Source organism: Hylobates moloch, unplaced genomic scaffold (genome assembly GCF_009828535.3).
Source record: "Hylobates moloch isolate HMO894 unplaced genomic scaffold, HMol_V3 SCAFFOLD_6, whole genome shotgun sequence".
Taxonomy (NCBI): Eukaryota; Metazoa; Chordata; class Mammalia; order Primates; family Hylobatidae; genus Hylobates; species Hylobates moloch.
In genome coordinates, this window is record NW_026652281.1 from 122,864,785 (window position 1) to 122,892,320 (window position 27,536).

Sequence of the window (27,536 nt, forward strand, 5' to 3'; positions counted from 1 at the left end):
CATAGGTCTGGTACATTCCTGTTTGTTCCAGTCCACCCGTGAATCAGGTACCAATTCAACTCCCTTATTGGTTCCAGAATCCCCTCACAAATCCTATGAACAATGGTGCTGATAACACAAGGGCACAAGCACCCTCTCTAGGCCTTTATCCTGTCCTTAGCTGCCCTGACACCATCACCAGACAACCAGCAGAACACTCTGAGGAAGGGCACACATAACTTACATGGGTCTTTTTTCCTTTATTTGTAAAATTATAAAGAGATTGTGTCATAAAAATCCAGCAAGAAGGTCTTATCTCCCTGAGTCCCACTATTCGAAGCAGGCTCCCAGAGGAGGGTAACATTTTATGTCCTGGCAAGAATGTCTTCTCTTCTTGAAGCTGCCAACACTGTATCCTCAAACCTGTATTCCAGAAACTGTGTCTGTGATGTGTTGTGGCCAAGAAGTGATTCTCAAAAAATAAAAATAAAAATAAAAAAGTAGACACGGATACAGCTCTCCTGCAAGAGAAAGCAAACAGGCTTTATCACCTCATAAACATGTCTCACCAATCAATACTTACTTGCCCTCTTTTCTGAAGCAACTCTTCAGAGTCCACTTGAATTCTATCACTATGGATAATTCTTGAAATTGCATTTCTCCCTCCTAATGATCTTCGAACAAGGCAAGCACCTCATTTTATTAAGTCCAACTACCCAAAGGAGCTGGTTCAGAGAAGAGTTAAGATATAGCTAAAATCGAGGTCTTAATCATTCCAATGTGATAGAACTCTGCTATGTTGTCAAATCTCACCAAGCCTGATCTCCCAACTGCCAGTGGCAAGAACAGACAGACGTCAGCATTATTTGTTTTACTCAAAAAACGACTAGAAATCAAAAATCTATCAAATGGATGTGTCAACAGCAACGCCACAAGCATATTGATTAGTGAGATTTATGTGTCTCCATTTTGGCTCATGACAAAAATCACCTTCTAAGCTTTCTAATTTTCAAATGCCCACTTGGACATACAGGTCAGAGAGTTCTGTGAAGTATCTTTAATATTAGGTACAATGTAGAATGTAGTCACTTTCTATGAAAAATTATGAAAAATTAAAATGTGGTATGATATAAAAATATTAAATATTGTCTCTTTACACACATTTCTGCAAATCCCACAAAACGTCTTTTAAGTATTAAAAATTGCAAAATTCCAAAGCGGGCAAATTGAGTAAATTATAAATAGCACCTACCCTACAGCCTCATCACAGTGCCACTTTATGTGCCAAACTAAATGCCTATATGTCTACTCCATTGTGTACGTGCATTGGAACTTTATGAGCAATTTTAGTGACCACTGTTGCTGGCATTTTAACTTCCTGTTATTATCATTTTAATACCTTTTTATGTCTTAATATAAAATCAGCCAAGTCTTCACAAAGTGTTGACGTTAGAGCTAATGCAAGAAAAACAAACTGTCAAACTATAAACTTTAGGGGTAAGACGTGATCAAACACTGTATTTTAAAAGGCCAAACAATCACCACAACACTCCTTGATGTTAATTTAGGACACTAACTCAGTAGGCAAAAATTTTCTTCAAGGACCAGACAGTAAATATTTTATGCTTGCAGCTGTAAGGTCATTGTTATAACTATTCAACTCTGCAGTTGTAGCTTTGAGCATGGCAGCATAGTTGTGTTCCAATAAAACTTTATTTATAAAAGCAGGCAGCAGGCTAAATTTGGTTTACAGGCTGTAGGTAGTTTTTTGACCTCTACTTTATTATAGCTATAGAGCTAATTTCCCCCACTTCTTTTAATGTAGCATTTTACAACTCATGAAAACAGTAGTACCCCCACCGACAACCACCCCCTCCATTTTCCATATAGTTAATTCTGAGAAATTAAAAAGTTCCACTAAAATAGGCGCATTTCAAACTTGAAAAACTTTGTAAAAACAGTCAAGAAAATGGGAGAAAAGGAAAGGAATAAGCTGGCAGCATTCGATGCAACATCAAATTGTAGATTTATGTGGTAAGAGTACATACATACATATACATATATCCCCTACTTTACAGTTACTCCTCTGAGAAAACTGGTCATGAATTTTGAGAGTTTGAATTATATAAATCCTTCAGAAAATTTCATTGCATTGAATGCATTAAATGCAACTGTCCTGTACTAAACTCCTGGTTATATTCAGACCTCGACTATTTCACTTAAGAGAGGAGAATAAGTTGCTTTTCACAAACAATACGATGCCCTGAGTTCATGGCTTAGCCCTCAACCACAGGACAAACAAACAAACACACCAGCCTGGGCAACATAGGGAGACTTCATCTCTGTAAAAAAGGAAAAAATTAGCCAGGTATGGTGGTGCACGCCTATGGTCCCAGCTACTAAGGGGGCGGAGGTGTGAGGATTGCTTGAGCCCCAGGGGTCAAGGCTGTGGTGAGCCGTGATTGCGCTACTGCACCCCAGCCTGGGTGACAGAACAGTGAGACCCTGTCTCAAAAGAAAACAAAACAAAACACAGAACACGGGTAACAAGACAATAGGTAATGCTGTAAACTTGTTTAATTTGCTCATCTTTACTACCAACAATTTAAATCCAAATTGATTTAAAGTACAAGTTGATGTGAATCTCACCTCCCCTCTTTTCAACTGCATTTGCTCCAGGGTGGAGCCTGGCCACATTTAAGCAACAAAAAAGGGGGCAAACAAGAAGCTGAGATGCTAAAATCAGGGAAAAGCTATACAAAGAATATCATTCTTCCTATTAAGCAAAAGTTGACTGAATACATGACAACAATATCTAACTCCTGACTATTAGCTTTCTCAGTGCCCTGGCATTTCATCTTTCTCCACCCAGAGATGTGAACTCATTTAAAACTGCCATTCTCAAAGTGTGGCCCCAGGACCAGGACCACCATCACCTGGAAATCTGTTAGAAACAAATGCTCAGGCCCCATTTCAGACCTACTGAATCAGAGCTTGGGGAGTGGGGCCCACCAATCTGTGTTAACAAATCCTCCAGATGACTCTGATGCTCAAGAAAGTTTCAAAAACACTAATTTGAAGTTTGAAGACCAATAGGTGTATACCCTTCCCATGGAAATGGAAACCCCTCATTCCCTCATTTACCTTGGAGCTGACTCGTGATCCCACCCCCCAGAGTAAGATGGGATCTGTGCCTAAGCATGCAAGTACAAGAGGTGCTTAGTGAGCCTCACAAATATGCTGGCTGAGAAAAACAGGGAGATGTGGCCAAGTTGTTCTCTATAATTTTTTAAGGAACAGGGTGGGTGTAGGAGTAAACCACATTTAGATTCAATTCCAACATTTATGAGCACCTGCTATGTGTATGCCTATGCTAAATGAAATTATCTTGTTTAGCTTTTTCAATAATAAGGGAATCTATTAATATGTATTAAGTATACAGAGGTTTAATATTAATCAAAATGGAGTCCAACCTGCAAATGAGCAGAAAGACTTTACAATTCTGCAAATAATGTTCATTCACAGGTCTGGACAGCATGCTTTGCACGCCAAGGTGCTTGTATATGACGTTCCTTTTGCTTCTTTTTGGTTAACTGCTCTCAAACTTTATTGTTTATCACAATTAGAATGCCAGGTTGCTTACACAAGACCATGTGTCTCAGCTTTTAAACCAACACAAGAAAACTTGAAGTAATTCTACATTACCTAAGGCAAAGTTTGTTTTATTCAAAGGTTTCAACCCTCAGATGTTAAAAACCTAAGGCCTGGCCGGGCACAGTGGCTCACGCCTGTAATCCTAGTACTTTGGGAGGCCGAGGCAGGTGGATCACAAGGTCAAGAGTTCAAGACCAGCCTGGCCAGCATGGCAAAACCCAATCTCTACTAAAAATACAAAAATTAGCCAGGCATGGTGGTGCACACCTGTAGTTCCTGCTACTTGGGAGGCTGAAGCAGGAGAATCGCTTGAACCTGAGAGGCGGAGGTTGCAGGGAGGTGGAGGTTGCAGTGAGCCAAGATTGTACCACTGCACTCCAGCCTGGGCAACAGAGCAAGACTCCATCTCAAACAAACAAACAAACAAACAAAAACAAAAAAACCTAAGGACTATAAATTCTGTAAGATGTAAATCTATTATACTCATTTATTTGGGGCTTTGATTCTCTCTTAAATAACTCTGCCCTGCCCTTTCCACTATAAAGACCATTCTCCCTGATTCACACAATAGAAATTTAGGGGGTGGGGGTAGGGAGTTGAGTAGTTCTGCAATCCCCTACTATCTGTTAACCCTATACCATTTGCCCTAAACTAGATGTGGCACATGCTTCAGCATGAGTGCTATCCCTCCTTTCATCCTGTGCCCATGGCAGACACTGTTAACCATCAAGGCACTCTTACCCAGAGCCTGGGAATTACTCTCAAGACCTCAGAATCCCTTTCAATAGCATTTCAGGCAGCTACTCACAATCAGTGGAAATACATATGACTAATAAGAGATATTTGTTTCACTGGCCAATCAACATGCCCCTTCTTTGTTTCTCTTCCTGCTCCAATTACATTTTTAAAGCCTTCCTTTGATTATTTTCAGAACAAAAACATTAAGCTTCAGTTAATCTGAGCTGCAGTCTTTACAAATCTACGACACCTTGAGGCTCTCAATCATGGTAGATTGTGCAACAGTTTTAACAATTTGAATAGAGTTGTAACCCAGCATGTAATACAAAACTGCTCTGAAAATCAAAGAACCAAGTAAATAAAAGTACTGAAGAGATAAAACACCTGTGAAATAGTATTCTGTGCATATAACTGGGAAATGTGCAGTGTGAATAGCCCAGGGAGGCTGCTGTAGAATACCAGGTTGATAAGCATGAAAACATGGCTTGCGTAAATAATTCTGACTTTGCTTTTGGTACTCACTGATGATTCTTTATTCAGCTAAGGGGGTACCACACTGTTCCTTTAGCAGCATCTCCATGATCCTAATTCCCTATAGAAAGAAGGAAAAAAAAAATTAAAACGCCCTATTTCACAGACAAGTACTTTTACATTTATTACAACCTTTTCCCTTCAAAGAATCCAGGTCATGGCCATATATTCATTTCAACAAAGTAGGCTCATAGCCATACCTGACATTTTTATAATATTTTACTCAGCAATTTCACATACATTATCTCCGCATGTGCTCAGAACTACTCAGGGACACAGGCAGAATGGAGCTTATGATCTCCATTTTAAACATAAGAAAACAGCCCAAGAATAGTTAAATAACTTCTTGAAAGTGGCCCTGCCAGAGCTAGAATGATAATGGCAGTAGTTAATATTCATTGAACATTTACAAATATGCTAGATTCACTGCTAGGGTTTTATGTGCATTACCCGGGGGTAGCTAGTGCTATGGTGTACCACTGAGACCCCTCCCAGAACTAAAGCACTCCTTCCCTTTCCACCAAGACTGTAGGCTGCTGTTGGCACACAGCCACCCTCAGCCAAAGGGAGCTGCCTTACCTGAAGTCATGTCCCTCCAGGGGCAGCCTATATCATTGGATGACTGGTAGGTACCGGGGTATAAAGACCTGGCCCCCTTCCCTTAACTTGGGACAACTCTGAGGAGCATCCAACCCTCAAAGCTCCCCAAGGGATCAGCTAAGACCTGTTGCAAGTGCATTGCAGTTCAAAAATCCCTTCCCATACCCCATGACAAGAGTTGTTCCTGAGTGCGCTCTCCAATACCACCTGCAGACAAATCTCAAACTGAGCCTGTGCCCCAAGAGCTCACCTAGGACACCTTAATACACATAAAACCTCCAAATAAGTACTATCCTTACCCACATTTTACTGATAAAGAAACAGAAATTCAAAGAGGTTTAAATAATTTGCCCGAAGTCACACAACTATTAAGTAATAAAGCCAGGGAAAGAGCACAGGCACCCTCTTCCTTTTCAAAGGCCTCCATGAACCTTCTTGCAATGTTCATTCTGCTACTGTCCATACCCACCTGTCTACTCAGCATCCTGTCCAGAAAAATTCTACCTTGGAAGAAAGCATAAATTCCTTTCCTCCTTAAAGGACAAGTTTTACAGACCAGAGGATAAACCTTCAAGTGGGAAGACAGGGTTATGATGCAATTATATACTGAGGTCTCCAGAACATCAAAGTTGGATCCATGGGAAAGGGAGCTGCTATTTTCAGAGACCTGAGCCTAAGAATTATTGCAGAGAAGAATAATGATAAGGGGAACTTAAAATACAGATCCCCAGGCCCCTCCCAGGAAAATTCTGATTTAATGGGACTCAAGCAGACACCAGAGCTCTATGCCCTTAACAGGTACCCATATGATCCTCTTATGATTAGGCAGGGCTGTGAACACCAAGTTGGCCTGCAGGAAAAAGGCAGGGACTTCCTACTTGGGATCTGAGCCCAGGGATGGGGACGGAGGGTAATCAAAGGCATCACTAGAGAAGACAATAAAATATATTTAACACCAAAGTAGACTAAACTAAAGTTAGTATTTCCTTGAGGATTCAGAAGGTCCTTCAGATTCTGCCTGGCCATCACCACAAATACTACCATTCTCTTGGAAGGAAAAAGTATTACTGGATCTTGAGAGAATGCTGAGTAGTAAGGAGTGTTTGCTAAACCAAAGCAGCAAACCATAGGACCAGGAGCACCACTGTCAGCGGTAGGAGACCTGAGTTCTAGTCACAGCTCCACCAATCATTCCGCTATGTACCTTAGGCTGATCACTTTTACCAAGGAGTAACATAGACCACAGAGGTCAGGGCACTGAGAGCTAGACGGGATTAGTGCTTTCTATACCCAGCTGCACTCTAGCATTACTAAGGGAAGTCACAAAAGAAAACAGACTCCCAAGAGTCTACCCAAGAGTGTGTTTGACTCAGTCAGAAATTTCAAGGCTCAGGCCTGAGTCTGTATGTGTATAACATACTTCATGTTGATAAGGACAGGTAGAAGGAAAATACTGGGTAGAAAAGGGCAGTCCCTGGTGAGGGCCACACCCTCAAGCCTGGTCCTGTGGCACAAAGTCAGAATATGCATTCCTGTTTTCCCACATGAATGTTGCCTTTTCCAAAACCACCCTGGCCCACCCCACCCCCCATCCTGTACCCATAAAAACCCCAGGCACCACTGGTGGAGTGGCAGAGTGGCAGAGGAGAGAGGAGAAGAAGCAGCTGGACATTGGAGTGAAGCAGCTTGACTTCAGAGGGATGGCCTGATGGCAGGACCTTGGAGAAGAATTCAGCCAGGGACAGCCAAACTCCAGGGGAAGATGACCTTTCCACTCCATCCCCTTTCCAGCTCCCCATCCCACTGAGAGCCACTTCCACTGCTCAGTAAAATCCTTCACATTCACCACCCTTCAATTCATTTACACCACCTGATTCTTCCTGGACGCAGGACAAGGACCTGGGTGCGAGTGCAAGAGGCTGTCACACTGACCCTCCACTGAGCTGTTTAACACTTAAGCCATCCATGAATGACAAAGCTAAAAGAGCACACTATAACACGCACTCTCTGGGGTTCTGAGGGCCACAGGCAACCTCTAGATGCTTCCATAGGCCCTCACAGAGTTCTGCTCCCGCTGGTTGCCCAAAAGCACTCATCCTGGCATCTGCACCTGCTCACCTGTGTGCTCCCCCTTTTGCAAGGGGTTGAGAGCTGCTTGCTGAGTAAATGAGCCAACCCCTTCATAAGTCATGGGAAGGGGTCAGGGAACTATCCCATTTCAATGTGATTCTGAAACACACCCAGTTCATTTACTAGAATTTGTAAATAGCAGCTTTACACCATCTCTTCCAACTCTGACAGTCTTGGAATTGATTAAATAGGTTATCCTTAATCATTTCTGAAGATATAGTATATACTGCACTCTTAAGAGGTACCTGCCATTTAAAGAATTAGGGGAGGCCAGGCACGGTGGCTCATGCCTGTAATCCCAGTACTTTGGGAGGCCAAGGCAGGTGGATCACGAGGTCGAGATGGAGACCATCCTGGCCAACATGGTGAAACCCTGTCTCTACTAAAAATACAAAAATTAGCTGGGCGTAGTGGTGGGTGCCTGTAGTCCCAGCTACTCAGGAGGCTAAGACCAGAGAATTGCTTAACCAGTGAGGCAAATGTTGCAGTGAGCCAAAATCATGCCACTGCACTCCAGCCTGGTGACAGAGTGAGACTCCATCTCAAAAAAAAAAAAAAAAAAGAAAAGAATTAGGGGAAAGGGGATTGGGGCCAAGGGATGAAACAACCAGTGAAATGAAAATTAACTAAATTCTTAACAGAAAACCTGCATTGTGCCCCCTTTTTGTTCTTATTGCCTTAAAAACAGATCCAGTTAACAAATATATACTATGCACCTGCTATGTGCACTAGAGATTAAATGGTGAATGAACAAGATAGTTCCTGCCCTCATGGAGTTTACAGTCTAATAGATTCCAGAAAATTTTCATTCCCTCATTTCACTTTTTTATTCTAACAAATCTCTGGACAATAATTAAATGTCTTCTTTTTATTTTCAGGAAGAATAAAAACTATCACATTAATTCTCTTTCAAGCTTCTTTTTACAGAGTAGAGCATAAATCCAGACAGACAGTATGACTTTAAAATAAGAAAAGCACAGTCTTTCCCTAGGAGGTAAGGACCTGCAAACTTTCCCATCCATCTAAATTAAGACCTCCACCACTTATTGAACTGAACACTAATTGACATAAGTGAAGACTGAGGTTTTCCTTGGGAATTGAAAGATGTTATTTATTGAATCAATTAAGTTCACAGGGTGACAGTTGATTTTTCTTTCTCTTTTCCCCCCTCTCTCATAGCACTTTAGTCTTTTTAAGCAGAACAGTTAGAAATGGAACACGGAGAAAGGGGGCAGGGAGAGAGAGGCCTATAAAATAAACAAAAAAGAAAAAAAAACACCTAACAGGGAAGCTAAGCCATGATTTAGTACCTCTCTTTGGTAAAGAAGGACCAAATCAAAGCCCAATCAATAGAGTCCTTTCAAATAAAGTTCCAACGCTTAAATCTCAACCCCCAGGAGATCAGGCTTAAAGGGGCTAAATTTACACCACTTATCACGCAATGATGCCTGAAATGCAGAACAAACATTAAGTGGACCTACATTTACAGATAAGGCTTAAAAGGTTTTTGGACTGACAAACCATAAACCAGCTTGATTTTATTATTTCTTTCCCCTCTGAGACTTTTTTTCTCTATTACAAGGCTATCTTTCTCTATTTGCCAATGTACACATAAGTGAGCTATCTTGCAGGTTCATTTCCCTAATACCAGAGCTGTGCTGGCCAAATGTATCCCCACAAAGGAGTCTCAGAGTCAGATTCAAAACACTTCACAAATTCTACACTCTAAGAGTCTCTGAGAAATAGCTGATTATTACTAAAAACACAAACTTGTCTTAAGAGGATCAGGAATAAGTTGAAACTAAAGGTGGCTAAATTCAAACAGTATATTTACTTTGCTATAAAACTGATCCTTCCTTGAGAAGCTCTGATTTATGTAGAAGGCTTGGAAGAGAGTAATATTAGACCAAACAAAAATTTTCTGAAGCAGTTCTCAAAAGGTGCATCCACAGGGAACTCTTAACAAAAGAGAATTGCTCATTTAATTATCAGTGATAAAAGATTGGTATTAAAGACCCCCACTGGAAATAATGCTTTCTTGTGGGTCATGGCTTTGGAGTAAACACCATGAACTGATGCACCCACTGTGTGTAAGGAAGGGCAGGGAAGCTATGTGGAACAGGGATGCAGATAAGACAAGAAGCCCCTACTCAATGGGCCATTGGCCTCTTCAGAGGAAATAGAGGAATTAAAAATAACCGAAAGGCAAGACAGCCTCTGAGAAACACTATGACTTTTAAAAGAAAAAAGTACAGTAATGTGCTGCTTGATGATGTTTCAGTCAATGACAGATGATATATATGATGGTGGTCCCATAAGACTGTACAGGAGCTGAAAAAAATCGTATCACCTGGTGACCTTGTAGCTGTCATAGCATCATAGCCCAACACATTCCTCATGTGGTGACGTTGGTGTAAACAAACCTATTGCACCGTCAGTTGTATAAAAGTATAGCACATACAATTATGACACCATAATACTTGATAATTATGATAAATGACTATACTACTAGTTTATATATTATGTTGTACTTTTTATCATTTTAGAATGTACTTCTACTTATGAAAAAAATTAACTATAGGGCTAGGCATGGTGGCACTTTGGGAGAGGCTGAGGTGGGAGGATTGCTTAAGGCCAGGAGTTTGAGACCAGCCTTGGCAACATAGTAAGACCCCTTCTCTACAAGAAAAAAAAAAAAAATTTAATTAGCCAGATGCAGTGACACAACCCTGTAGTCTTACCTCTTTAGGATCACTTGAGTTCAGGAGTTTGAGGCTGCAGTGAACTATGATTATGCCACTGCACTACAGCCTCGGCAACAAAGTGAGAGACCCTGTCTCTGAAAAAATGTTAACTGTAAAAGCCTCAGGCAGGTCCTTCAAGAGGTATACCAGAAGAAGGCATTGTTATCACAGCAGATGACAGCTCCATGTTACTGCCCCTGCAGACTTTCCAATGGGACAAGATGTGAAGGTGAAAGACAATGAGATTGATGATCCTGATTCTGTGTAGGCCTAGGCTAATGTATGAACGTATATGCCTTTGCTTTTAACAAAAAAGTTTAAAAAATAAAAATTAAAATTAAAAATTTTTTAAATAGAAAAAAGTTTCTAGAATAAGGATATAAAGAAAAAATACTTTTGCATACCTGTGCAATGTGTTTGCATTTTAAGCTAAGGGTTATAACAAAATAGTCAAAAAGTTAAAATTTACAATTTTATAAAGTAAAAAATGTTAAAGCAAGCTAAGGTTATTTTGTTATTGAAGAAACAAAAGTATTTGTTTATAATGTAGTGTAGCCTAAGTGCAAAGGGTTTATAAATCTGCAGTAATGCACAGTAATGTCCAGTAAAGTCCTGTGCCTTCCTACTCACCACTTACTGACTCACCCACCCAGAGCAACTTCCAATCCTGCAAGCTTCATTCACAGTAAGTGTCCTATACAGGTATACCCTTTTTTAAATCTTTTATACCATGTTTACTCTACTGTTTCCTATATTTAGCTATGTTTGGATACACAAACAGTTATCATTGTGTGACAGTTGCCTACAGTATTCAGTACAGTACATGAGTACAGATTTATAGCCTAGGAGCAACTGGCTGTACCATATAGCCTGGGTATGTTGTAGGCTCTACCATCTAGGTTTGTGGACGTGCACTCTATGAGGTTTGTACAATGACAAAATCGTCTAATAATATATTTCTCAGAATGTATCCCTGTTGCTAAGTGACTGTATAATGGAAGAAAGGAAGTAGAAACTAATGTTGCAGGAAGGAAGGACTTGCAGAAGCCACTTGAAGAAGAGGGATTTGAGTAAGACCCAAAGTCTAGTCGTAAGTGTGACACACAAAGAGAAAGACCAAGCAGAAGGAGGCTTAAGAAAATGGATGGGAGTGTCCTGGCACGGTGGCTCACGCCTGTAATCCCAGCACTTTGGGAGGCTGAGGCAGGCGGACCACCTGAGGTCAGGAGTTCAAGACCAGCCTGACCAACATGGAGAAATGCCGTCTCTACTAAAAATACAAAATTAGCCAGGTGTGGTGATGCATGCCTGTAATCCCAGCTACTTGGGAGGCTGAGGCAGGAGAATTGCTTGAACCTGGGAGGCGAAGATTGCGGTGAGCCGAGATCGCACCACTGCACTCCAGCCTGGGCAATAAGAGCAAGATTCCATCTCAAAAAAAAGGAAGAAAAAAAATAGATGGGAGTGGGAACTGCATGGGAGGAAGGAAGAGATGAAGGGAGGAAAGGGGGAAGGGATCTACATCCAGTTTTCTCATCAAAAGGTAAGAGAATATTGCATGACACTTCTCCATGAAGAGATCTTCTACCACAATTATGCAACTTTTAATCTGATGCTGTCTAATCCTTTTAGATGCAGAACTTTATCTAGAAAGTGGAATAACACCTAATAATAATCTAAAATAAACAGTTAAAATTCATTGGCACATACAGTATGCCAAGCACTTTGCCTGCAATCACTTATTTTACCCTCCCATCTCCCCTTTTTTTTTTTGGATGAGACCAAGGCTCAGAGAAATTAAACAACCTGTTCAAAATCACACAGTAACTAAACCTCAGTTTGACAGGAGACAATCAGGCTTAAGAATCCAGGACCCTAAATCTTACTACACTGTGGGGATGGGAAGTTTAAATGAGAATGCAAAAGTGAAAACCCCCACTACACCGTTGGAACTAGTCTGTGCTGTACTGCTGTAACAGAATACTATAGGCTGAGTGATTTGTAAACAAAAAAAAGTTTATTTGGCTTACGGTGCTGGAGGCTGGGAAGTCTAAGATTGAGGGAGTGCATCTGGCAAGGGCCTTCTTGCTGTGTTATAACATGGCAGAAGGTACCACTTGGCAAGAGAGCATGTACAAGAAACCAAGAGATTGAACTCACAGTTTCAAGCCCTTTTATAATTGGCATGAATCCATTCAAACGGGTGGAGCCCTCACTATCTAAACACTTCTCATTAGGTCACTTCCAACACCGTTGCACCAAGGATTAAGTTTCCAACATGTGCTTTGGGGGGACACATTCAAACCATAGCAGGTACATAGCAAGAGCTTTTCTTCCTTTCTTTATCAGCTGTATTCAAAGAGCCTAATAAGTAAGTCAGGTATTTTAGTCCTGCTCCCAAACAAAATAACATGAATCTTAATATATGAATCAATATCTAATCCCATCTACAAACTGTTTTAAAGACAATGTTTTTCAATTAGAAATAGCCTGATAGAATGTATGGCTTCAATATAATTTTCCCATAGTAGCTCATAAACTCTTAAGATTCATTTTTATTTTTATAAGTAACCCAAAATCTTTAGGTGTAACTGCAGAACATTAAACTGATACAATAATTCAGATGTCTTTGCTTCACATTATAAAGCTTTCTCTCTCCTTAAAGAGAATATTTAATTCTCACAATTTATAATGGAAAAGAATATATCCTCAAATAATAAAGTCTAAAAATTGGAAAGGACCTTATATTTTCTATAGGAAACTCTAAGCAAAGAATCAAAAATGGTCCACCTGATTTAAAGAGATTTCCTGCAATCAAATAACAGAATGAAAGATCAATTAATAAATCATTTCCATGTTGCTGATTTTCAAATAAACCCTAACTTAACATGAAGATTTAAGTCGCTGGTGTTTTTCTATTTTACAAAGTTACTTCCACCACCTTCCAATGTGACTCAATTAATATATTTTCATTTTGAATTTTAAAAAATTTGACCTGCATATAATTTTATTTTTCCTCACTTGCACTTCATGCAAAATATGGCCTCTCCCCCAGTGCCATGTCCATCCATGACATTTATAACAGTTGATCATCTGTTACCTGCTGGAAATCTCCATTCATTGGAAGCATACTGTTCCTTAGTCCATCTGTGTTTAATTACGAGACAGTGCTTCCTCACGTTGAAGAGTAAGGAACTGTTTTAGTGGCTGGCACCAGAGCATCCCAGTACTAACTCCTGTACTCTCAAATGTGCCCAAGTGAAAAGCAACAAGGTTCCTATTATTTCCCCTTTATCAGCCATTTTTTCACTATTAATCAGACTTAAGCTCAGTCATAGTTTTCCCTTTTTTCTTCCCTATTCTGAGATAAAGTGGTTAGCAGCATGCTTGTACATTTTATCAACAAATTGTCTTTAACAGAATAAATGAATCCAATTGATGCTCAAATAGTAAATAAATCCAACAGCTGCCCAGATAATTCTGCTTTTATCTTGTATCTCTACCCTTCTCCTTCCCCATAGGTTCATACAATTCTGTAAGTCAATGATCTTCCTTATATAAAAGGTCAGTCTACTGTGTCTTCAAGTCAGGTGTTTCCTTTCAACAAAATAGAATTTTTCAAAGCCATATTTCAGTCAAAAACCGATATCACCAAACCTCAATATTGAATCTAATGATAATTTATTATGGGCTTACTGTATGCTGACACTTTACTTACATTATCTCATTTAACCCTCTCAATAGTCCTGTGAGGTAAGACAGTTCTGCTCTCACCATTTCCAGGTAAGAAAACTCAGCCTCGGAGAGATAAATGACTTGTTCAAAGTCATGTAGGTAGCAAGTGGCAGACCTAGGATTTAAATCTGGATTTTCTCCACCTCATTCCACAATGAGTGCTTACTTGCCTCACTGAATGTGTTTCTGTGCCTGAAAATGGGTGGAGGGAAGAGAATAAGTACACTTCCCTGCAGGATCACTCCTGAAGATTAAATGAGGCAACATATAAACCTACTGGCACACAACAGACTTTTGTTAACCATTACCTCCCATTCTTCCTGTGTCCTAAAAAGTAGCTACTGATTTATATATGGACTCTCTCTGACTAGGGGCCCCTCAAAATGGGACTTCTGCAGTGAGGCACCTCCCCACATTCAGCTAGAGGCTGGTGACCTATAGGAAATACCAGCAGGGGCTCACCTCATGCTTGTTCACATTTGCCTTGCCCTTCACATCACCTCTAAGAGTCACTAACACTTCTGTTTCACACTATTAGGCCCAGCAGGGTGAACCAGGTTTCCTCAGGTCACAGTGGTCATCAGAGACAGAACTAGAATCCAGTTCCAGGGAAAGAACTAATTAGCAAGAAGGCTAAGGCCTCTATCTACTAGACTGTGCTGAGCACATTACATGCCTTCACCCTCACATCCTACCTACAACTCAATTACATAAGAAAAATGAAGTTCAGCTAGGTTCAAACAGGTAACCAAAGACACTCAATTAATAAGTGGCAAAATCAGGCCAGGCACAGTGGCTGACACCTATAAACCCAGCACTTTGGGAGGCTGAGGCGGGTGGATCACTTGAGGTCAAGAGTTTGAGACCAGCCTGGCCAAGATGGTGAAACCCTATCTCCACAAAAAAATACAAAACTTAGCCAGGCATGGTGATGTGCCCCAGCTAGTCAGGAGGCTGAAGTTGGAGAATCACTTGAACCTGGGAGGTGGAGGTTACAGTGAACCGAAATCAAGCCATTGCACTCCAGCCTGAGCAACAGAATGAGACTCCATCTCAAAAAAAAAAAAAAAAAAAAAAAAAAAGGTAGCATAATCCAGCTTCACACCCTGATTTTTGTGACTCTGAGCCTTCCGTATACTATCTCCTTGAAAAGGTGTGTTTATAGGGTTTTCTCAAATTACCAAAAAATGACATGTCAGCTTAGGCACATTCCTTCCTACAATCAAAAAATAATTTCCATCTACATCTGCATGGTTTTAATTTTATTAATTTAGAAGAGGCAGGGAACATGTAGTTCCTGAAATTGCTGTAAGAAAAAAAGCACCTCCCTATGTATGCAAATGAATTTTGTTTTCTGCTGACACTAAGTGAAGCTCCCTTGTGCACTCTGGAGAAGCCAGAAGAGAAACATTCCACAGGGAAGCATTTTCACTTCCCACTAAAAGCCTTTCAGTACTGAAGATGGTCATCATTTCTTGGGGACAAAACCCGCAGTGGGTGAATGAAGTACAAGGTTAGCCAGAGTGCTGTCATTAACAAAAGCAACATAAATATGATACCTTGACTTCACTCCTCATTCTTTGCACTACCTGTGGGGTGAAGGAACAGTAAGTCCATGGCAAGTTTAGGAAGTGACATTTGTGTTTTAATTCCACATACTTAACACTACAAATTAAAAAGAGTAATCAGAAAAAAAAAAGCTACATACAGGAAAGCTACTAAATGATTAAAAAAATAAAATCTCTATATGCAGATAATAGCCTAAAAATAAACCATGGGCTGTTTTTAAGTCAACTATTTGCAAAGAAAAAAAATGCCTGCAGTGCTTATAGTCACCCCTTATCTGTAGTTTTGTTTTCCACAGTTTCAGTTACCCACAGTCAACTGTGGTCCAAAAATATTAAGTGGAAAATTCCAGAAATAAAAAATTTATAAGTTTTTAAGTGCATGACATTCTGAGAAGTGTGATGAAATCTTCTGTCCTGGCACATGAATCATCTCTTTGTCCAGGATATCCACACTGTAGACACTACTGGCCTATTAGTCACTCTGTAGCCCTCTGAGCTATCAGATCAACCACTGCAGTATCACTGTGCCTGTGTTCAAGTAATTCTTATTTTACTTCATAAGGGCCCCAAAGTGCAAAAGTAGTGATGCTGGCAATTCAGATATGTTGAAGAGAAGCCACAATGTGTTTCCTGTAAGTGAAAAGGTGAAAGTTCTCAAATGAAGAAAGAAAGAAAAAAAATCATATGCTGAGGTTGCTAAGATCTATGGTAAGAACAGGTCTTCTATCCATGAAACTGTGAAGAAGGAAAAAGAAATTCGTACATAGTGTATGTAGAGTTCCATACTATCCACGGTTTCAGGCATCCACTGGGGGTTTTGGAACATATCCACCAAAGATAAGAGGGACTACTGTATATACAAATGCTCTTTAAAGCTCCCAAACCCTGTAATAAACTGGTAAGGGGAAGGAGACACTGAAGAAACAGATGTAATAATGTTGATACTTCTTAAAAGTTGCTCTACTATTTCAATTGCTAACTAAGTGGGGAGTGTTCTTGGTTAATCCCTAGGATATTCTTTGTATGATTTGGTTGAGATATCCCTGCATGGATTAATATCTCCCACATGGACGATGTTCCAAATCTACCATCTGTCTTTAATGTTAAAGAATCTAATAAAATTATTCCTTTCAATAAAAAAATTAAGGCTTGTATTTTTAAAAAATTCACAAATCCTTCACTTGGTGAACTGCAAGGGTGGGATTGTTTTAAAAAACCAAGTGCTGTAAGCAATTCTGGTTCTTGTTTGGAGACTGATGCAAAATTCCCAAGACTGAGGGACAGCTCTGATTCACATCTTATATGGAATTTGGCCAACAAATTCAGGTTCTCTAGAAAATAGTTTGTTACAGTGGCTGAAGTAAAGAAGTGAACTGCTGGAAAAGTAAAATGAGGGGGAATTTCCTTTTTTGTTTTAGAGATGGGGTCTCACACTCTGTTGCCCAGGCTGGAGTGCAGCAGTTCAATCATAGCTCACTGAGGCCTTGAACTCCTGGGCTCAAGCAATCCTCCCACCTCAGCCTCTTGAGTAGGTGGGATTGCAGGCATGCATGAGCCACTGCAGCTAGCATGAGAGGAAATTTTCAGTACCTTAAAGCCAGGCAGCCTAGTAATTATGTGCTCAGTCTGAGTCCCACTGTCTAGTTTAAATCTGGATTCTACCACTCACCACCTGTGTGATCTTGGGCAAGTCAACTCACTTCTCTATGCCTCCTCATCTATAAAATGGTAATGATAGTAATGGCAGCAGCTGCTCCAAATGGCCTGCCACTGCTATCACTGCTGGCTGCAACAGGGAGGCACCGCCAGGGCTGCATGCTCCATGAAGCTGGCAGGAGCCCAGGGGCAGGTGGCAGCCCCGCCTGTCTGGGCACAGCTACAGCCACCCAAACTGCAGCTGCAGACTCAGGCCTCCTGCTCCACGGAGCAGGCAGAAACCCTGCCCCCATGGGCACAGCTGCAACCACCCAAAGCACACTGCAAACCAAGGCATCCCTACACTCTTAGGGGGTGGGGGGGGGGGGCGGGAAGGGCCCCCATGCACTCACAGACTTGGAAGTGCCTGTCCCTGCTGCCTGGCTTCTCTCAGCTGTCAGGGCCTGCTCCAATCTCCGGGCAACATCAGGGCTGAATCTGGATGCCACAAATGGCAGCAGGAGGCAGACAGGTTCCTGGACCGAAGGGAGCAGGTCCCAGATGAAGCCCCATCTTCAGGCCAGGGAGGGCCTGAAGGCTGGGGGCAGGGCTGCCAGTCCCACCAGAGTGGGAATTTGTGTGCCTTTTCTGGGCCTGCCTATGGCCACGCATAGACCAACCAGTGCACACTTCCTCCCCTCTGAGGCCCATTAAAGACCCGGGCTCAATCAGAGCTGAGCAGATGTTGGGAAAACCAGCCACAGAGAAGAGCTACCCACTCCAGGGCCTCCTCTCTGCTGACAGCTGTAGAAACAGGATTATCAGCAGCAGAGGGGAACAACCCACTCCAGAGCCTCCTCTCTGCTGAGAGATACAGGACGACTGGATGACCTGCCTGTAGAGAGGAGCTTCCCACTCCAGGGTCTCCTCTCTGCTAGGGGCTGAACACTCTATGGGACACCCTGGCTGTGGAAAGGGGCTACACATGTGAATTCCCTCTGAGCTGTTCTATCACTCAGTAAAGCTCCTTTTTGTCTTACTCACCCTCCATTTGTCCATGTATCTCATTCTTCCTGATCACAGAACAAGAACTCAGTACCCGCCAAGCTGAAACAGCTATAACACAAACAGTGCCAACTGAGGAAGCTGCTTGTAGTGTGCCTGGCCCAGCCACAGCTTTGCAGAGAACTGGAACCCATGCCAGCACCTAGAGCTGCCTGCCCCACGGCAGCAGCTGGTGTGTCCAACTGTTTAGTGGCTGTACTCCATGCTTGCTCACACACCCCTCGCTGCTCCACGCCTGACTCACAGTCTCCCTTGGAGGCATGGAAGCCAGGGCGGTAGTGTGAACTGAGCACAGCCTGCCAGGCCAAGTGGGTGGAATGGGCCCAGCAGGCCCAAGTAAAACTCAGGCAAAGGTGTCACCAGCCACAGGTTTCCAGCCAGAAAAATGATACCCCAAAGATCCTGTAACAATAGTACTCACCATAGTGAATTGTATGGTGGATGCTAAGCAAATTGGATGAGGTAATACATGCAACATACTCAGGATGATTGATGCCTGGGGCACAGAAAGTACTAAAAAAAATTACCTGTTACTGTTACCTTTCTGATTACTCCTGTGTCATATAGAAAGCACCTCTGCTTTTAGGAGTGTTGTTAAAAGATAATAGAATGAAAACATAAAGTCTAACCACTTTTGGAAAATAATATTATAATATGTTCATTTGTTCATTAATTCAATAAATATTTATTGAACATTGATGATGTGCTAGGTGCTAAGGATAAAGTGGCAAGCCTTAAACAGAAGCCTATCTTTCAGTGAGAGAGATAAAAAACACATTCAAAGGATCATGAAAGTAGTCACATACAGTTAAGATGCTTCAGGGAATCTTTTCTAAGGCAATGCTACAAAAATATGAAAGGTTATATGTATAAAGTTGTTTCACATAGTGTCATTCATAATGGTAAAGGTGGAAATAACCTGAATGTTCAATACTAAAGGGCGATATAAATTATCATATATTTAATGAAATATTATATAATCATTAAAATGATGAATTTGAAGTTTATGTAGTTACTGTGACAGGGATTTATTATAAAATATTACTTGAAAAAAGCAAGAAATGAAATTGTACTAACACTGTTTAATTATGACTTTAAAATTTGCATATGAGACTAGAAGGAAATACGCCAATTTGGGTCATAATGAAAAGGTAACAGTTATCATTTATGAAGCATTTATTGTGTGCCAAGGTATTTTAAGTACTTCTTTATACTATCTCCTTCACTCTCATACTCATAAGATAGACAGCATTATTCGTATTTCACCCAGAGAGAGGTTACGTTCATCCATACTCTATGATGGAGGGCACTGTGATTTAAATCCACATTGGGTTGATTCCAAAGACAAGGTCATCATAACCACTAAACATTTGTTTATAATGTCATAATGGGAAAAATAAGTTATTGTTTTTAACTATCTTGCATTTCGCTTTTTAAGTAATGTTAATAACAACAATTAGCTTGAGCCCAGGAGTTCAAGACCAGCCTGGGCAACATAGTGACACCTTGTCTCTTAAAACAACAACAGGGGCCGGGCATGGTGGCTCTCGCCCGTAATCCCAGCACTTTGGGAGGCTGAGGCAGGTGGATCACCTGAGGTCAGGAGTTCAAGACCAGGCTGGCCAACACGGCAAAACCCCATCTCTACTAAAAATATAAAAATTAGCCAGGTGTGGTGGCAGGTGCCTGTAATCTCAGCTACTCAGGAGGCTGAGGCAGGAGAATCACTTGAACCCAGGAGGTGGAGGTTGCAGTGAGCCAAGATCATGCCACTGCCAAAATCCAGCCTGGGCAACAGAGTGAGACTCCGCCTCAAAATAACAACAATAGGCCGGGTGCGGTGGCTCACGCTTGTAATCCCAGCACTTTGGGAGGCCGAGGCGGGCAGATAACGAGGTCAGGAGATCGAGACCACAGTGAAACCCCATCTCTACTAAAATACAAAAAATTAGCCGGGCGTGGTGACGGGCGCCTGTAGTCCCAGCTACTCAGAGAGGCTGAGGCAGGAGAATGGCGTGAACCTGGGAGGCGGAGCTTGCAGTGAGCCAAGATTGTGCCACTGCACTCCAGCCTGGGCGACAGAGCAAGACTCCGTCTCAAAAAACAAAAAAAAAAACGACAACAACAATAACAACTGATCATTTGTTGTTGCCACATCCTATCCTAAGAGCTTTATGTACATAGCTCATTTACTCCTCACAATACTCTATAAAGTAGGTTCCAATATTGTCCTCCTTTTATAGATGAGAAACATGAGACACAGAAAATTAAATGGCTCAGCCAAGGTCATATAGCTGGTCAGGGCAGAGTATTCTGCTGGCTTCAAAGGGAGCTGAGGGAAAAGAACATAAATGGCTCCATTGCAAATATAATTTAAAATATTTATGTGCAGGTAGTACCTATTTAAAACATTGTTAAGTAAGTTTTTCTAATTTTGTTTAGAGATTTAAAAAGTCTTTTTAGAAGGAGTATGGTAAGTTTTTAAATTTTGAACTATTTCAAACGTATCAGGAAGTTCAGAGAATAACAGAAAAACCAACAGGTTTTAACAAATGTTAATGTCTAAAAATAACAAAAGCTACACTCCACTAAAGGCCACTGATTGAGGAAATTTTAATTATAGTCTTTAAATTCTACTTAAATTGGGACTCAATAAGAAAGGAGTTACTTAACTCTCAAAAAGCCACCATTTTCCTTTGGAAATTCAGAGATGGTGAGCTGGAATCTAAGGAAAGAAGGTAGCCAAGGAAAAAGGAGTCAAATCCCAGACAGCAAATAGAATTCAAAAAAACTGAAAGTGACAAAGAAATGTCACTCCAACAAATCCAGCTTCACTAGACACAATGCTTCCTTTTCTCCTAATAACAGGCAGACACTGCAGCCTCCTCCCCACTGCCTTCCTGGGTCACTGCCTGCTGCCCATTAGGGATGGGTACAACCAAAGGGGTCTTTCAGGAAGGATGAAATTCTATCTTAGAGTGGGGAGCCAGGATGAGAAATCACCATAGACAAAGGGAGAGAGAATGCTCCAGGGGAACAGCTGGACACCTCAGAGAGCTCAAGGAGCACTGAAGTAGCATCCTGCAGGGCTTAAGGACACAGCTGTTGCTAAACTAGTAGATATATCCTTACTTTACTATTCAAGTAGCTCTACCCAGAATTCTGTATTAGTCCCTCAGCTGATACGTCTGAATGACATTTTCCTGATCTTTTTGGTCAAACTAAAAGCCTTAATTTAACACAAAGAGCCTAGGAAAATCCAAGTCCAAGCCTGTAAGTAATGATGCCTTTCTTTCATTTACAACAGATGTGTTCCTAAAGGCACTTAGTCCACACAATGTGCAGATGCAGCCCCTATATTTATATTTTTATATATGTATGTTTGTGTATATACATACACAATATATATACTATATACAATATATATACTATATATATACTATACACAATATATAGTCTATATAGACTATATAGACTATATACAGTATATATACTATATATACTATATACAATATATAGTCTATATATACTATATATACACACAATATATAGTACTATATATAGTATATATATACTATGTATATACTATATATATTGAATATATAATATATACTATGTATATACTATATATATTGAATATATAGTATATACTATATATACAATATATAGTATGTATATACATACTATATATAGTATATATACACTATATATAGTATATATACATACTATATATAGTATATATATACAAAATATATATACTATATATAGTGTATATATATATACACACACACACACACACACACACACACACACACACTATATCTATATACACACATACAAATACACAATTTATTTTTGGTATTACAATGCAGCCTGGCCAGAGCTGTTGCAGCTTTCAATGCTATGCCTGCCTTACGTTTATACAAGGTACATGAAGATTTATAGTGGCCACAAATTCCTGTTTTCGCATTGTCTTTGTCTTTGAATTTAGCACAAAAGAGTGAGAGAACAGGTTCAGAAAACTAATAGATTGGTTGGAAATTCCATCCAGAACAGCTGAGAGAACACAGCTCCCAAATCTCTTTGGAGAGATTAGAGGAACTAATGGGTGTGAGAGTAAAGGTACACTAAGAAAGCAAGTCTCATATTAAGTGTTTTGAAGATGAGAACATTTTTCCCTATAGTCTAACAAGTATCTACTTCAAAGTCATATGTACGCCCAGTGCTGATGGAAACAAGTCATACATTTGTCTTGTCTCCTTCACCTGAACTCTTTGGGACTCTGACCTCCCTGTCAGGGAATCAAAGTGAATGGCGGTTGAGAGGATGGGCTCTGAGGTCAGACCACCTGGATTCAAATTCCAGCTCTGCCACTCACTGGCTGATGACTTTGTGCAAGGAATTGGACCTTTGTGTGCTTCTATTTCCTCATCTGTAAAACAGAAAAGTGGGAGTAACCACAGTCTCTCTTCCAGAAGGTAACTGGGAAAACTAAATGTTCATACAACAATGTAGCGCTTGGCTCACACTAAACATTCAATAAATTACAGCTACTATTATATCTGGTCTTCCCCAAAGTTTCCAAAGGCTGTGTTTATAGAAGGCATAGATTAAAAATAAGCCAACATATTTATGTGAATAGAATTATAAAATGAAATTGTAACCACCCTACCACATGCTTACCATGCCTTCTGCTACTGCTAATTAGCGTTTTATAAAATTATGTTTCTTATTTTTAAATATTTTATTGCCATCTCAACCCTTGACTACAAACTTGTTAAATGAATTACCTCTGATGCTCTTAAATCCCTAGTTAGCTTAAACTACTGCATTTTGATGCAGGGCTTAAAGACTATTTGTCAGACAGAAAAATCTTGGTCAGACATTGAAGGAAGGGAGGGAGAATTTTTTTTAAAAAGTCATACAATTGCCTAATTGAAAATGACCTACCCAGGTAAGTCTGATTTTACAGAAGATGTTAGTGAAGCTCAGAGCAACTACTTCAAGCAACACAGCCCTTAGAGAGCAGCCAAGACAGGGCCAGAGCCCAGGTGTCCTGACTCCTGGCTGGGTTGACAGGCTCCTCACCGCACTGTGTGGAAAGGCACTTTCTCCCATCACTATGCTCTAACACATCTGGAGCTCAGGAAACCACTTACTTCATTTCAGGCAAGAACTTGACTTCCGAGATTTCATCTAGTTTCATAGAAGGCAACGTCCCAGAATTTCAGCTGGTAAATCAACCAAGAATTCCCAAAAGTTTTACCATTGAGCAAAGTCTGTTACAACCAGGATGAATTCAAATGAGCCATCAAGGGATTTTGGATTCCCAGGTTTCACAGTCAAGGTAAAGGCATTGATTTAAACTCAGTAGAAGGAACAAAAAAAGGTATCACTCACAGAATACTCATTTCCACAAAGCAGTTTTCCCTGCAACAGCTTTGTTTCATCAGATGAAAACTCTAGAGGTAACAGTAGTAGCAGGGCTGATGGGGAAGGAGATGTGTAAGAAGACAGCAACTACTATGATATACCTGGTCTAGAAATAAGCTGTTAAAAATCAGAATTCTTGGTAATATTCTCAGGACAGCCAATGAATAAATATCAACTAAATCAATCTATCTGAGCATTCAAGGGTGGGATTAAAAAGTATTACCAACAGAGGTAAATTTGAACTGGGAAATAAACCCTCTGGGACAGGAAAAAAACATTTCATCAGTTTTTTTCATGTGGTTCAAGTAACATAAAGAATCTTGAAAGGATTCACATGAACAAGCAGGAAATGCAAGTCTCCAATATATAATCAGTATAGTATCACACCCTGTTCTTATATCACACTTGAGACCTCTCCTTATTCTTTTGAATAACAGTTTTATTTGCTCTTTGCCTCTATCTTGAAATTACTGAATTTTGAAATGTCCGCTGTTTTTTAGAATTGTGACTACCTGTGTATGTGTGTACCCTGAACAGTACGTTCACAGATAAAGAACTGAGCACCTCAGAGCAATTGGTCCAAGGTAGGATATATGAAAGGCTTGGAGGGGGATTGGGGCATGGTGACTCAAACCTGTAATCCCAGCATTTTGGGAGGCCGAGGTGGGCAGATCACTTGAGGCCAAAGGTCCGATACCAGCCTGACCAACATGGCAAAACCTGGTCTTTACTAAAAATACAAAAAAATTAGCTGGGCATGGTGGTGCATGCCTGTAGTCTCAGCTACTCGGGAGGCTGAGGCACAAGAATTGTTTGAACCTGAATAGCAGAGGTTGTGGTGAGCTTAAAAAAAAAAAAAAAAAGAAAAAAATTCATGGAGCAGGGACTAAGGTCAAACTAGTTAATGGCAGAATCATTAACTTTCAGTAGTCTTCAGAGTAGATATCAGAAGACCTAACAATTTTGTTTTCTTCTCAACACTTTTATGAAGTGAGATTAGCCTAATTTCTTAATGATAAATGGAAGTTTTAAGAAGTTAAGTCTTTCATTCAAGTTATACAGCAAGAATATGGATGATATCCAGTGCCAAATTTGCAGAATTCTCTTGGGAGAAAATTTGGCAATAAGCATGAAAGGTCTTAGCTCAGAAAGCAACAAGAAATGTACACAAACATTTATATGGCATTTATATTCAAAAATTTATTCCAATGTTATTCATAATAGTGAAGAAAAATAGAAACCAACAATAACAGCTATTATGCCAATGGAATATTATGCAGGCATCAAAAATCATATTTTCAAGGAATATGTAATGACACAGAAAAAAATGTTTATAAATATGTCCACAAATGAAATAGTTGGGCTAAATAATCCCAACTTTGGTTTTTTTTTAAAAAAAAAAACCATACATATACATACATATGCAAACATGAACAGACCTATAAAAAGATCTACGTCAAAATGTTAAATGTGAATACACTGAGTATTAGAATTATGAATGATTTTATCTTAGTTGCACTTTAATTAAAAATTGAAAATGAATATTTAGTACTTTTATAATTCAAGAAAATGATAAAAATATATCATTTTTAAAAGGAATACCACCAACTTGCCCTGTACCGCTGTATATCTAAAATGTTTGTATTTAAAAGGCTATCACCTATAAAAATATACTTCTTAGCAGAGAACATCTCTTAAAGCTAACAATGATTGAGATTTTACTATGTGCCAGGCATATTTCACATATGTAACCTCACTTAATCCTTTAAAAATCCTGTAAAATGGGGTTTATGATCACTTCATTCTAGAGAGAGAAAGTTAAGGGTCTGAGAGAGAAAAGTGTGACTTGTGGAAAGTGAGAAAGCCTAATCAAAGGCCAAGAAGCTTTTCTGTAAAGCTTCATACACAATCCCTATGTTAAACACACAGACAAAACTTTGTTTCACACCGAACAATCTTTCTAAAGGCACAACGTACTATGCTTTTAGTTCAGAAGTTGATATTTGGTATACGATTGTTAAGATGTCTATAATTTGCTTTAAAATACTTCAGCACATGATGTATACTATGATAGTATGAGTGTTAGTTCAAGTTATACACTAGGTACAGCTAGATGCCCTAATGCAGGCCTCACATGCCAGAGGTTGTCTGTGAGCATTCTAATCAGCAACCTCGCTCTCCAGAAACTTCATTCAGACACCAAAGGCTTTGATTATTAGCACGAGGAATGTTAAAATTGCAAATTTTCACCGGTAAAAGTAATGGCTTGTTAACTAGCATAATGGATATTAGAAATGGACTGTCATTAACTCAATGAATGGAACTTAAGATATGTGGATTAGCTCAAAATTCTAAACGAGCACCCATCCTTGTGCCATCAGGGTGTAAGTCTCTATCTAGCAAGCCCTTCACCCTCCAACTTTAGGGATGGAATCCACAGTTTATGCCTAAATGGTCCCAGGGCCAGCTACTACATCAGAAGATTCTGGTTACCTGATGCTCTCTATAAAACAGCTGAATCCTGCCTTTGGAATATTGTCTGCTCTGCCTTCAGTGAGCTGTTCATGCAATTCATGGTCAGAGCACCCAAAAGGATGAAGACTTAATCAAACTTACAGAACAGGTCAACTATTTTGTGCCTACTTATAAATAAATAACTAATAAATGTCACAATATATGTGTCACAGAAATTTCCATAAACTGTTAATGAGGTTTCTGGGATGCAGCCGACCCTCAGCAACCTCTCATTATCATCAATACCCAGTATATATCAAAAAGAACTTAACACTTCTGCCTACAACTCAGCATACAGGTTGGATAAGGTCAGTGTGGCAGGCAGCTTCTGATGTGGCTCCTAGTGACCTGTGCCTCCTGGTATTTATGCCCCTGTGTAATCTCCTCCTTTTTAGTGTGGGCTGTGACTTTCTTCTAATGAACAGAATACAGAAAATAAAAGGATGTCACTTCAATTAGTTTATAAAAAACCATGATATTTCACCTTGGTAGCACTCTCTTGCTCTCACGCTCACTGCCACATTCTGAGATCATCTATACAGAGGCCCATGTGGCAAGGAACCAAGGGAGGCCCGCTGAATCCTGCCAGCAACCATGTGAGTTTGGAGATGAAGCTTCCCCATTGAGCCTTCAGATGAGTTTGCAGCCCCAGCTAAAATCTTGATTACATCCTTGTGAAACCTTGAAACAGATCCAACTAAGCTGTGCCCAGACTCCTAATCTACAGAAACAAAGGTAATACATATGTGTTGTTTCAAGCTGCAAAGTTGGGGCAATTTGTTACACAGCAATAAATAACTCATATAGTTACTTTACAAAAATAATGCCACCAAATGTCTCAATGTTTTTCAAATGCCTACTTGAACTACATTTGTAGTATCTCCACTTTTTCTTGAGTCCTAGGAAATTATCTGCCACTACTAAAATGGATTTCTATAAGGCTAAAATAACAAGCATACACCCCAAGGAAACAGCATATTCTGATTTCTTTAGCTGTAGCATGTCTAGACCAGACCTTCTTCAAAGCGATGTTCAGATTGTTTGACTTGCCCGCATTGTTTCAGTGACAAATATTTCACACACTGTTGAATTCAATCTTTCTCTGCTTCAGCCTCCTGATCACAATAAGAATAATGATGGAACTAATAATGGGGCCTTGCCAGGAGAGTGGCGGAAATAACAAATTATTTCATCACACATTTAAAATGTA

General features: G+C 40.1%; 1 protein-coding gene across 3 annotated transcripts in view; it reads right to left on the bottom strand.

Moving 5' to 3' along the window:
• Positions 1-219: 219 nt before the first annotated feature.
• The window catches only part of PRELID2 (PRELI domain containing 2), a 76,099-nt gene continuing 48,782 nt past the window's right edge, over positions 220-27,536 (bottom strand). For 2 of the 3 annotated variants that reach the window (XM_032158239.2, XM_058439978.1), the window contains exons 6-7: positions 4,894-4,963; positions 220-500 (exon numbers count right to left, since the gene is read on the bottom strand). In XM_032158239.2, coding sequence (XP_032014130.1) covers positions 4,904-4,963 — 60 coding nt within the window. In that variant the 3' untranslated portion in view covers positions 220-500; positions 4,894-4,903. Of the gene's footprint in view, positions 501-4,893; positions 4,964-18,358; positions 18,431-21,052; positions 21,105-27,536 lie in introns of those variants that run through there. The other variant, XM_058439977.1, reaches the window with a different exon arrangement.